The sequence below is a fragment of the Cebidichthys violaceus genome, unplaced genomic scaffold, assembly GCF_023349555.1.
Source record: "Cebidichthys violaceus isolate CVI_PGR_0920_01 unplaced genomic scaffold, fCebVio1.0.p SCAF_2, whole genome shotgun sequence".
NCBI classification, from domain to species: domain Eukaryota; kingdom Metazoa; phylum Chordata; class Actinopteri; order Perciformes; family Stichaeidae; genus Cebidichthys; species Cebidichthys violaceus.
The window spans coordinates 7,289,107-7,302,611 of NW_027176372.1; the positions used below are offsets into that span (position 1 = coordinate 7,289,107).

Sequence of the window (13,505 nt, forward strand, 5' to 3'; positions counted from 1 at the left end):
CGTGTGCGCATTCGTTCGCACCTTCATTGCGGCTCAGCTCTATGTCGGCAAACAGTCCAATCTTGATAATCTGCCAGAGGAGCCCGAGCACCAGGTGAGGTTTGCCCTCCTTCAGATCTTGGGCGCCGATGTTGACGACTTGGCAGCCGATGGCCGAGGCGGAATTCAGAGCCAAGTTCAGATTCTCCTGTTGGAGTTGAAGTTGGGTGACGGAGGGCCAACACAGAGGTCAGATCCATGGAACATAATGTACATATGTCTACCCAGGGATGCAGTTTTTTAGATATGAAGGCGGCGTCGCCGTCAAACAGAAGCAAATCTAAAAAGCATGGCTTTCAAGTATGTGTGTCTTTCAAAAGCCCCTCTTTATAACTGTCACTTAATTTGATGTGTCTATATTAATGATTTATGCGTTGAAGTTAAATCACTAAACAAAACATATACAGCTGATTAACTAGTTCAGACACTAGCTAACTAACCTGTGTGGTGAAAGGTGTGAGTTTCTTTTTATTGATGGTTCTCTCATCAATGGTGTCAGCGACGGAGAGGTTGATGAGTTTACTGCATGTGAGGAAGAAAAAAAAACACATTAGCACACTGAACTGAAACAAGGCCTCTAGACAGTTAACAGGTGAGGACCTGTGGAGGGTTGATGGTCAAATTAAGGGTACTGATGAAGGTCAAAATTAGAGTTACGGATAGATAAGTACAGATAATTCCAAAGTATGTTACCAAAGTATGATGCCGTCTGCCACTGCTTTAAACAGAGCTTCAGTTTCGGGGTTGATGGGCAGGACGTGTTTACAGTCCGGATCCTTCTCCAGAGAAGAGTTGATGTAGTTGGCAAAGGCAAAGCGCTCCTGCTCTAAAATACAGTAGAGTCAAATATCAGGTGCCCGTCTGTCCTGATATAAAAAGTCTTGGCTTGATGACATTTGGGCCCTTACGTATCATTCTATAGGTATTTGTGTAACTAACCAGAGATCGAATGCTGAGTTCCTTCACTAGAGATCGTGCTGGTTCCCCCGATGGCTAAGATGCCTTCTTTCTTGTTCAGAGCTTTCCTGAAACTCTGGGACATGCGGTCGTCCTTCATTTCCTTGAAAATCTGAATGTGCACACAAAAAAAGGCCCGCCCAAGGCTTAGAGTCAATCAAGTTTATTTGAAGTATGTGTGTGGGCTGAACCACCTGGGCCCAAAAGTGGACTGCCCACACGGGACCCAATTGTCTTCCTGCTGTGGCCCCACATGGGCCCTTGAAGGGCATGTCTGCTGTGTTGTGGCTTTATTTGTTAAGATACATGCAGATATAGTTAGTCAGTGACTCATCTTGTCAACTGAATATCAGTCAGCCATTGCGTTGGGACTTTTATTTAGTCAACATTTCGTTGATAGTTAGTTGGTTAACTTTTAGTAAGGGTTGTGAATCAGTTTAGTTAGTGCAGTTAGTGTTACCTACAGCCGTGAACTCTTCAAGGTTGATGCGGCTGTCGTTGTCTCGGTCCAGCTTCCGGAGGAGTTCTCTGATCTGGTACCCGGGCATAGAAAAGCCCACCTTTTGGAAGAGGTCACCGAGTTCCGAGGCACAGATGTACCCATTACCATCCACATCTAGGGCAGAGGGGCGGAGGGAGAGAAAATAGCAAGCATTATGTTAGTTGGAGTCCATGCTGCTAAATCTCTATTCCCAATCGATGCGACAATATCAGGACTGTTTGCAATAGAGGAATAACTATTCTCAGTTAAAATCACAGTGTCACTACAAAGACTTTACACACAAAAGTCAGGCAGTTCATGAGGAGCGCTCCTCAGCATGTGAAGAAAACGTTGTATAACGTCCTCTGTGGCTTTGGAAGAGCTTTGTCGAGTCTGAAGAAATAACATGTGTCGTCATCAGGATTATCTCAGTTTGGGCTTGGAGACTTCAATGTTGGCATGGAGTTTGAAAGACGTTGCATTGTGGGAAACATTGCAGATTTTTTGATTTTGACACAGGGGCTAAAGGTCAAGAAATCTCTACCACTGCGGTCTTCAATTTTACTGTTTTTGTTTACTCTGTCTCAAGTTCCCCGACTTTACATTTGAGTGCAATGCTAAAAAGCGCGCAGTATCCCTTTAGTGACTTAGCTCTGCAGCATCATCCAGGAAATCTGACAAGAGTAGTGCATTTAGAGGAGAACAACAGTATCTTGACTTACAGCATCTTGTATACAGAAAGAAGCTCACAGTTTCTTGAAACACGCTTATTCGCTTTCTTACCGAAAATCAGACAAGAAGATTGATACCACTGTCAAGTGGCAAGAGGCAGGAGAAAGTTAGCTTAGCTTAGCATAAAGACTGTAGCTAGGAGAAACAGCTGACCTGGCTCTGTCAAATGAAACAAAATCAGCCAAATATCACCTCTAAAACTCACTAATCAACACTTTAAACCTCACTTGTTAAAAATGTACAAAAACCAAAGTGAACAAAAGTGGATTTTTGTTTTCCCTTGGACAGAGCCAAGGTAGCTGTTTCTAGTCTCTATGCTAAGCTAAGTTAACAATAAGTGTAATATCCTTCAAGCCATAACTTAATGTGGGTGCATCAAAGGTTTAATTTCCTTTAATTTATCCTAAGATAAACATCTGTTTGTCAGATGAAGCACGCACAGTGGACAAGGACATGCGTTTCTTCAGCTGCTTTACCCCACTTCAAACATAGCTGACTCATTCATCATTGTCTGATGGTTACTGCAATGCACACACACACACACACACACACACACACACACACACACACACACACACACACACACACACACACACACACACACACACACACACACACACACACACACACACACACACACATGTCTTTACTCACCCACGTTCTGGAAGCTCTCCCTGATCTCCTCCATCTCCTCAGCGCTGACATTTGCTGACATGTTGACACCTATAAAATAACAGTGTTTAAGTACTGTGATACAATTTGAACTCTTTCCACATTATACACATAATGATAATAACGCGGAACGATCACTTGCTAAAGTTATAGTGTGTGTTTCTCAAAGAAATGAGTCGGCATTCCTCATCTTTCGATGGCTTTCTCTTAAGCTGGATCAGGATGAAATGGTTTGATGTTATGAGCTCCTGTGTATTGATGATTCATTATGATTGAAATGTAGGTGTTTGGTTGACTACGTTTGTGCTTTTCATATTCATATAATATTGTTGCGGAGGAGCATTTGCCTAAAAATCTCCATGCCTTAAAGTTCCCATTTTGTAAAAAGTGCGATTTTCATGTCTTTTTTTATATAGGGCAGGTCTATGTGCAGTATAAATACTGTGAAAGTATCAAAACACTCAATAGTGAAATACACACAGCCCATATTCAGTGACTGTGACTTGTGATTTTACAGTTTTAAACTTATACATTCTTAATGTGTCCAAGCTTATTTTGTTCCTCCACAATTCCATTGTAGTGCTCCAAAACCAAGCATTTCAGACGGAGGGTGAATCCAGGTATATACACACAGACAGCATGAGAAAAATAAAACATTCTTTGAACATTAAAGCATGTAAACATGTTCTAGTAGAACTCCAAAATACAAGTATGAACCATGGGAACTGACCATAAAAAGGCGCCTTTAAAGTGACCCTTTGTAACTTATGCTGAGCAGCAGTCACTGTGGCCACAAGAGACAAGAATGGGATTACTAGAAATGGTCAAACTTAGCGTGGCGGTAGCATGAGAAGGAAGGAGTCATGAAGTCAGCGAATGTTAGTTGAATTTGCTAACATTAGCCACCGTACGCTACTGGACGACTTCGACAACAAAACCCCCGAGTTTGTTGAAGTGAGCGAAACAGTGTTTTACTGCTTATGAATTGGAGTTTTCATTTTGTACAAATCTTGAATCTTGAAGATTCAGCACGTAGCTAAACATAGTGAAGCTCAGCATAGTGACTGATTTATGACTTGGGCATCTTAAAGGATTACAGACAGAGGTTTGTTAAATTAGATGAGGCTCTATTAGCTTCATTTGCTGTTACATGCTTGGGTCAGACTGGAGCCATACAGCTCTGTTAACTCCCCCAGTAGCATGATCAATGATACAAAGAGCCATTTAGCATTACAGCTACATCAAACCCTTATGACATCCAACAGATTTATGTAGATTGCCTTAGGTGTAATGTGATTCTGTAATAGAGGGTGTAGTTTTTATTATAGCTTTGCATATAGCTTATATTACAGCAGAGAGTAGGCCAGCACAGTAGGCCAGCACATCTACTGTCTGAGAGCTTAATGGATTAGTTCACCCAAATCACACAAAAAAAACATACTTTTCAACTTGCAAGTGGCAACCCCCCATGATTTTTTCTGTTTTGCTTACATTTTGAAACCCACTCTACCACCCAAATACAATGGTGGTGAATGGCATTTGGCAAAGCATCCCAAAAACAGCCCCGTCTCCTAAAAATGACCATACAACAGAACTGCATTGTGAATTATGTTTCTGAGGGAAACGTTGAGTGAAAAAACACAGGAGACTGCAGTGTCCCATGTGAACCAAGTACTTTTGACCCTTAACCTGACAAAGTACTTTTGTTTTTAAGTCAAACCATGCTGTTTGTTACTGAACCTAAGCCACCCACCACCACAGTCCTCACTGTGAACAGATTTTGCAAAGCATAATATATCTCTGTCCATACTTCGGTTCACCCCATCTGTAATGGGGTTATTTGCGGTGTGGTGTATGAGAAAATGATTTGGTATTTTGGGGCGATATGACCCTTTAATACCACCAAACAGTCTAATTAATTGAGGTAGGTGACTATATCTGTTTTTTGGATGCAGATCCAATCAGATCCTAGGCTAGGATGAGGCTTTCAGTAGCAAGGCTCTGTTGGAGCAATGCAGCTTAATGTATCACACACTATATTAGATAATGTTATAGAAAACATTGGCCTAGATATAGAGTCTCAGTAATAAGGGATAATGAGATTAGACTGTACTGTACATGATTTAGTATGAGAGAGAGCTTTCTGCTGCAGAGAGCAGAGCTAGCTGAGACGAGAAAATAAGGCAACTTGATGTATTGATAATCAATGCAAGCCTAGGAAGCCAAAGCAATCAGGACAAATTAAGCATTATTACCCTGAGATATAAATGGCATCTAAGATCTGATTTGAAGATCTGACTTAAAGAGATGAATGATGTGCTTCCTCTCACTTCAAAATTGAAATTGAAATTGTTGCTTTTGACCTTTTGTTTTAGTTCAAATCAAGTTCCGGTTTAATCCAGACTCCTCTTTGGATGCCTTGAAAAAAATCTCCACAATCTTGTTACAGCATTAGCAAATAAACAAATGAACTACGCTTCAGCACAAACATGCAAAGACAGTGGTATCATAGCATAGACAGTCACGCACAGACACAAGCAGGTAATCACAGGGCCACTAATGTCTCCAAAGAGACGGTGGTCTGATGACACATTGCTTTATGTCAGTTATCTATTGCCAAAGTTATTTGAATAATGAATGGAGAAGCATTCTGCTTAATGCAAAAACAGGCCTGTGTACACAATACAGACAGTATCCTCCTCACGGCAATGAATACTGTAGACCTTTAAACAATGGTTACTGATTTACCAAACTGGAGACAGGAGACAAAAGTGCATTTTTAGTGAATAGTAAATGCAATAAAAGACTGCTTGGTCTTTTTTTTTTTTGTTGCAATATATCATCATCATAACTTGTCCAGTGTGAAATAACTCAAGATCATGCAGAATTGTTGGATTACAGAAAGAAAAAAAAACATTCTTAAATGCCACAAGATGTCACTGATTCACAAGGAACCGACATTGCTTGTAAGGTTTGCCCTTGCTGTGTTTTCTGGGTAGGTTCATTAAAGTAGAGGTAGATTAGAGGCATGTCTAGGGCGATATTAAATCAGAAAATTCTGTTATTGAATAAAAATGACGTGATCATAGTGTGTTGGGGGGGGGGGGGGGGGGGGGGGGGCTATTGATCAAATAGCTGTGTCTACCAGGTGGGAAAATGGCCAGCTAATAAAGTTAAAAAAACAGAAACAATGAAGTCTTAAACACATTTACAGCACCATATTGTACTCATACAACATAAATAAATAACACATCATCGACCACTCCTGTAGCTAAAAGCCAATCGCTGCTGGTGGCTCTACAATGAGTCCATGGCACTGGATACTCTGGATGATATTTCGACGCTCATGACTGAAGGAGTGTCTGCAGGAATCCTCACACACACACACACATACACACACACACACACACACACACACACACACACATACACATACACACCTGTGCATAGAGCATTGACTGTATATAAGAAGAGTGACGGTGCAGTTCAAATCACCATCATCCTCCTGACGCATGGCTGCTGCTACTCACACTCCAGTATTATTCACTAAGAATATTCATTGAGTATATATGCATCCTTCAGCTTTAAGTAATTTTTTGGAAACGACCAAAACGTGTTGTTCAAGCTGAAGTGTGCATGTAGGCTAATATTCTGTACTAGATGCTACGCGCAATAACTGGAGGAAAAGCGTTGTCTTTATACAATTGAATTTTATTTTGAAATCCATTTGCTGGTTAACGTGCTCTACAATAAATCGGCTATAGCATACTGTTTATGGTATACAATATATTTATGCAAATGTACAAATTGTAATGAAGAATAAATAAAGCATGCATTTGCACACGTGACTAAATCACACTCATTAGACTTGTTTTGTGTGCGGAGAACATTATCTTTCCAGTGTCCAAACCAGCTTTTGTCATCTGCTACATGACTCACAAATACATTCTTATCATGTTGTTTTTTTTTATTCACATCTCATCCCATATCCTCAGGTACACTGTGTGAAATGTATATAATCTGCTGTTCCGCAGTGAATTATAAATCCACTTCACTGCCCCTTAGTAAACCTAACGCTAGACTTTCCCCTCCTGAGCGTGAGAAAACGCCCTAAACATATCCTTCCTCTTACCTGAAGTCCGCTCGTGCAATCCAGTACAATCACCCGGGGTAAATGAATCTCTGCGTCGGCCTCTCACCGCTCCTCTGTCCCGTTTCCTCCCGCTGACACCGCCCCGGGGAGGAGAACCGCTCCGCCCCTGCCGCGTCACCCCTCCCCTAACCGAGCCCTCCTCCGCCTTCCTGGCATCAGCAGGACATGTCTGACCGCTTAGCAGGAAAACATTGCTTTAGTGGGGAACAACAGCTTGTATTTAACCGTACTTTACCTAAAACATTAATATTTTTTTTAAGTTTTCTGATGGCTAAATATACTGTTATTGGTTAGAAAGGTGGACACATGGTTCCTTTACAGGTAAAAGTTACATATATTCACATACAGTATTATAAGTAAAAGAGTAGGACATTGTTTAACCAACAAATGTGTTCTGCACTTCTATTAATGACAACATTGTGTACTGATATGAATAAGCTTCCCGCTTGCAAGCAGGATTTTTAGGTTTTTTTAGCTACTCACAGTGTTTAGGAAAAAAATAAGTTTTGGATTCTTGGTGTTAATACATTTCGAGGGAAAGAAACACTAAAGTATAAACCCCAAAAAACATCTACATTTTTTATTATTTTTGTTTATTTGTGTATTTTTTGTTGGTTTGTCCGTGTTTTCCCACAAAAAACAATGAGCCTTAAGATAGTGGCACCGAAGCCAAGATGGCACCAAGCTAAAGGTGCAGAAGGCTCACGAGCAACAACAACAAAACAGCCGAGCGTGGATAGCTACACTGTTGGCAAGCACTATCTGATATATAATAATGACGTTAAATAGCACTGGGAACTGGCTAATCACAATTTCTTTCTTTTTTTATGGAATGGAACAGAATGAAAGATATCCACACAAAATGATTGGTTGATGCTTCAGCACTTGAGTGCTAAACAAAGACCAGAGCTGCGTTCCAAATCGTTTACTTTTTCACTTTTGGTATGTTAAAATGTATTTTTTACGTGATAAACACTTGCATGAATAAGATGAACCTGTCACAGCTGTGACTCAGGGTTCCCCCGCCCCCTGTGTGTGGCAGTTACCTGTGATTACCCACAGTGCCTTCCATTAAGCTCATCACTCTGCAGTTTATGAACCCCGGTTCTTGGCTCACTCCTCTCTAGATCGTTGTTGCAGCCATAACGGTAGTTTGGGGTGCTTGGCCTTTATTTCTTTGCGCTATTTGAGCTTCCCTTGTTTCCTTGTGTCTCCAGGATCACTACCATCTGACTCCCCAGCCTGCCTGCAATAAACTACTTCACAGTGTGTGTGTGTGTGTGTGTGTGTGTGTGTGTGTGTGTGTATAGTCAATAACAGTCATATTTCCCCCACCAGTTGGACAGAGAGTGACGCATTACCCTAGAAATGGTGTGTGTGTGTGTGTGTGTGTGTGTGTGTGTGTGTGTGTGTGTGTGTGTGTGTGTGTGTGTGTGTGTGTGTGTACTGTGTAAACTTTCTGCATCCCATGCTGTATGTGTGGGGATTTGTGGAAGTGAGAAGTAGACATGTGAAAGACACAGATTGTTTTTGTGAGTGTTAGTTTCATAAGAAAGTAAACATGTGAGGAGGTGTCTGAGGTGGAGCAACAGTTAAAACTATGCCTGACAGTTGTATGCCTCCTCCTTGAGCCGCAGTTTACATCTATGTCTGTCCAAAAATGTCATCACCTCATCATATGATCCGATTTGTGTGACATAAACATATGAAAATGAATGGCCAAAAGTCAGTGACCTATGACCACCAAATTCTAAGTGCCAGTGGACGTTTGTGCCAAATTTGAGGAAATAGAGCGGTGCAGGAATGACATTTTTTTGTAGACTAACAAGATAATCTTCACAAATAAATACTTATGATTTTTGAAGCGACTACTAAACATCATCCGGCCGACTAGTAGTAGTTTGTTTTTAGCTTAACGTTTTTTTTTTTTACTTCTGCCTACTGCATTCGCGCATATATAATTCATTGGGATGATTATCTGGCTTAACAAAACGTCAAAGTATCATTGTGGGTTTGCCATAGAGCTTATTTTCTGCAATAATCCAATGGAAAAATCCCTTTGACTTTTTGCCTAGGGAACCAGTGCGATGCAAACTTCCAGGTTGGCCTACAAAAACACACCATCCCTGCTGCACTCCATGCTACTACACGCTCTCACTCGTTCCCCTTTGAGCAACAGATTTGCAGTATTCCATTGTAAGCTTGTTGCAATAAACGGTTCTGGTTAGAAATGTTGCAATCTGTGCTAGTTGATTCATTGTTATGGGGTGATCATAGTTTGTCTCATAGGTGCTCATAGGTGCTGCTTGCTGTGTGCCTGCATACATGGCGAGTCATTGAGATCTGTGAGGATGACACAGGCTACATGGTGAAATTCAAGCGGACCTTCACAACAGACGTGGAGAAATGCAATTTAAAAACAAACATCACTTGGCTGAGGTTTAAAGAACTCAAGTTGGATAATTGCCTCTCTCAGGGGAGGGCCTAGTCTGAATCTACTCAACTTGGATACTATTTGGAAACATCGGAAAAATGTTTTTGTCAACCTCATATAAAGAAAATGAATAGAACGAGGAGTCAGCGCCTGCACCATTTCAGCTACACAACATACTCTGCAACAAGTCTGTACAATACCTTGTATTGGAGAAGGATGTTTTGGCAAAGTAGCCGAGCGTTAATTTAAAAACATCCGAGACTACGGCCATCAAGATCCACAAAGATCTCGTCACAGAAGTGAAAATGCTGGAACAACTCAGGACCCTTGGTGCAGAGACAGACACCACTGAACCTTAATGAAATCCATCCCATAACACGTCAGCTACTTGCAGCATTTGAAGCTCTGAAGGGTATCGGCATCCTTCACACAGACCTGAAACCTGACAACGTCATGCTCGTCAAGCACCAGATGAGCCCTTCAGGGTGAAATGATTTGACTTTGGCCATTCCAGCCTCCAAAGTAAGAAGGAATGATTATGCAACCTTGTGCATACAGAGCTCCAGAGGTGACCTTTGGCCTCTCCATATCTGAAGCCATCGACATGTTGGGACTGGGATGTGTTGTGCCATTCCTGTATTTTGGCTAGAACCTCAATAGAGAATCAACATACGATGTAATGACAACTGTTTGCCATCTACTCGGTCAGCCAGAAGAGCACCTGCTGAATGCTGGAAAGTACACCAACCAGTATTTCAACAACACTGCACTCCTAATTCAGGATGGAGACTTAAGACGCCAAAAGAGTATAAGGAGGCAACCGGTATCGTATAGCCGTACATCTTCCTTAGATGTATTCAAACGGCCCAGATCGAGGTGCCAAAGATGGACTTGGCGAAGATAGTGGAAGGATACATGAGATGTTAACAACATACACATATGGAAATAAGATTAAATGTAGTATATATTTAGTAGAAGTGTAAACATGTGTGGTGAGGACCCTCTCCACTGCAGGCATTTGTGGACTGTTTCGGGACAATAAGAGACGCACACTAAGGGTTGAATGGTTAATTGTACTGTTAATTGGGTTCTAGTGGATGTTATGGTATCAGGTGTAGTTATTGAAGGTCAGGCCTGTAAATACAAACATTTTATTAGTTTGTTATCTTTACCAAAAGGATTGAATATAAACTGTTGTTTAATAGTGCTGTCAAATAACATGCATATTCAAATCACTTACCTCTGCTGTGCCTCCTCTCCAGGGTGTTCGGCCTAAAAGAGCACCAAGGCAGGGACATGCGGTCAGAGGAGGCAGGTGAGGCAGAGCAAGTGAAAAACAAATAATGCTAAAATAAAATAAATATTAATATTTCTCTGCTGATCTGTGCTATAAATGTAATTTCTGTATGATTCCAATCATTTCAAGCATTTTTATAATCAAAATCACTGAATTAGCGCATGTCCTGTTCAAACAGAGGAGACAGTGAGGTGAGGCAGTGACCAGCTGTGCCTCACCTCAGATTGCGCAATCCCTCACAAACTGAGTTGAGCGCATGCCTTTTGCTTTCTCATTGTTTGTCACCAGTGTAATGTTTGTAGACACTTTTATTATATGTCCTTTCTTTACATAGAATAGATAATGTATTTCACGTATGTGTAAAACATATTTAGTGTTGCTGATCTGACAGAAACCACAGTGAAAAAGCACAAAGAGGCAAACACTACTCTGCCTCAAAGAAGAGGGCGAGCGAGAGCCCACGGGTCGGGTTAATGCTTGTTCTGTCGTTGCTCTTCTTCTACTCTTCTCTTCTTTTTGTTATATTTTGCTTTGACCGCAAAAATGTAAGATTCTATATCCAAGCTTAAAAATGTCGAAAAAAACAGGGAATTATGAACAAATCAACAGCAATTCAACGTCGGACAGGTAAAGTAACCTTTTATGTGTTTGTTGTTCTCTTTATACATCCGTGGTTGTTGCACAGATTATCATGGAATCTCACGATTTTTGCGGGTGGAGCCCGCGAGCGCTCCGCTTCTGAAACGCTCCCGGTGGGGCAGGTCGCGGCGCACACGCTCCCGGTGGAATCAAATATGTATCTTACCTATGTGTGTGTAAAGAATTCTGATGTGACAAACAACCAGTATTCAATGTGCAAGCTGCCAATTGAATGGTGATTTAAGCTACTCTATTGGGCTCATATTCATATATTTGGAAATCTGACTTATGTAGTGTCAGTGCCTCACCAGCCACGAACCTCACTGCACGTCACTGTACCAAGAGTACATGAGCACCATTTTATCGTTCTGGGAGGTACCATGTGTTAATTAGTAGAGGGGTGATAGTGAAATTTAATTCCCTGTTCGGGCTGTTTATGATCTCTATTGTGATGTTTAACCACAATAGAGATCATATGGATAATTGACCTTAGGATGTTAGGAATCCAGTTTAATGTATTTGTTGTAGTTTAGATAATTGTGTTTTCAGGTAAGGGGCATATTTACCTATATTGTAGTGGGGTTTAGGTCCTTGTTGGTGGCAGGCTATATAAGGCTGCCATATTAAATCTAGTGCTGTCGCTGCCAGGACCACACGCTGCCTGTGTTGCTCCATGTAAAGAGCTGTGCCATGTATTTGTTGGTTTTTGTCAGTGAAATAAACACCTGGTTGGTTTGCACATAATCTCTGTGTCAGTCCTCCTGCTTCTAGGCTGGCCACGCAGTCTAGCCGCTGCGTGGCCAGCCTAACAGAATGTGCCTCTGGTGAATTAACAACAACAACAATCCATCAAATTGGGAATTCATTCTTTGATTTTTCTGTTGCAGGATAAACATAATTATCTCTGACTACACACCGCAAAATCAAGCATTTGTACCATCTTCATCACTTCCAAAGTGTCTCCTGTAGCAGAGCATGAGCTCCAGGTTGGTACACTTCTAAAGAGCTGTCAGGACTCCCAGCAACAGCAATGGAGCACATCTTTGACTCACAGGACATTCAGTTCAAGTCTGTAACACACTGTGTAATCATTCATGCCACTGTAGTTTATTTACATGACCAGCACGTTAGCCCTTCTTTACAGTAAGCAATTGAACACATGTCAATTTTAAGATTAGAAAATGCATCGCCATCAGGCAAGGTTTCTTAGGTTGTGTTGAACTAGTGATCTGCAGCAGATTACTGATTGTTCATTCTTCAAACTTACTTTCTCAGTGACTCTGTGGAGCGTCAGAGCGCCGCTGCTGCTACCAGTCTATACACGCAGGAATTCCTTCTCCTCCTCGTTTCATTCCTACTCTCCTCATACCTTTCCTTCCTATCCCTCCCCCTTCGTCTCTTCCCTCTCCTCTCACATCTTTTCTAGAGTGATGTGCTGAATCTTGTCAGAGTAAATTCCGAGGCCGACTCCCAGGAAGATCTTTCCAGATAGGGCCTTGATTTTTCTGTTTTCCCACGGTGGTGGGTTTTGTGTCACTGAATGACAAAGAGTGAATATATTCATCAACATCTGAAAAGGAAGTGTGGGGATTGGATTAAGTGCAGCAGACTTTGATTAGATCACCGCCCACAGTCGACCAAGCAGCCAGACCTGCCGGACCAAACGCCACCAAACTGCCCCATGAGGAGAGGGAGGAGAGCCCAGATGGAAGCTAAGCTAAGCTAACCCAGCTAGGACCTAAGGCTACTCCATACCCAGCCTCCTGCTGGCTGTCTGATGTCCGGTCGCAGAAGAATGAGATGGATGAGAGCAGCGAGAGATCGGTGACTCTTGAGCTGTGTTGCATAATGACAATAAATGATCCTTGAACTCTACATGTCCCTCTATCCCCCTTCTTTCCTGTCTTTCTCTACACCATTAACTGTCCAATAAAGACATACAATGCAAAAATAAATACATGTGCCCACCGAAGTGCTCATTTACATATTAATATCCCCAAGAAAAGGTCACGCTAATGCATAACAGATCTCGTTATGTATTAGCATAATTAGCTATAATAGTGTTTTTAAATACACACATCCTGTTCATTTCCAGGTTCAT

The 13,505-nt window shown here is 41.6% G+C and overlaps 1 protein-coding gene across 1 annotated transcript in view; it reads right to left on the bottom strand.

The window, feature by feature from the left end:
* Positions 1-8,121, bottom strand: part of LOC137875186 (plastin-3-like) — a 14,043-nt gene extending 5,922 nt beyond the window's left edge. Inside the window, exons 1-8 of the mRNA XM_068714215.1 lie at positions 8,081-8,121; positions 7,014-7,210; positions 2,864-2,932; positions 1,461-1,612; positions 979-1,108; positions 733-865; positions 480-561; positions 22-187 (exon numbers count right to left, since the gene is read on the bottom strand). Of these exons, the coding sequence (XP_068570316.1) occupies positions 22-187; positions 480-561; positions 733-865; positions 979-1,108; positions 1,461-1,612; positions 2,864-2,932; positions 7,014-7,210; positions 8,081-8,115 (964 nt within the window). The 5' untranslated portion in view covers positions 8,116-8,121. The remainder of the gene's footprint in view (positions 1-21; positions 188-479; positions 562-732; positions 866-978; positions 1,109-1,460; positions 1,613-2,863; positions 2,933-7,013; positions 7,211-8,080) is intronic.
* Between the last annotated feature and the right edge of the window lie 5,384 nt (positions 8,122-13,505).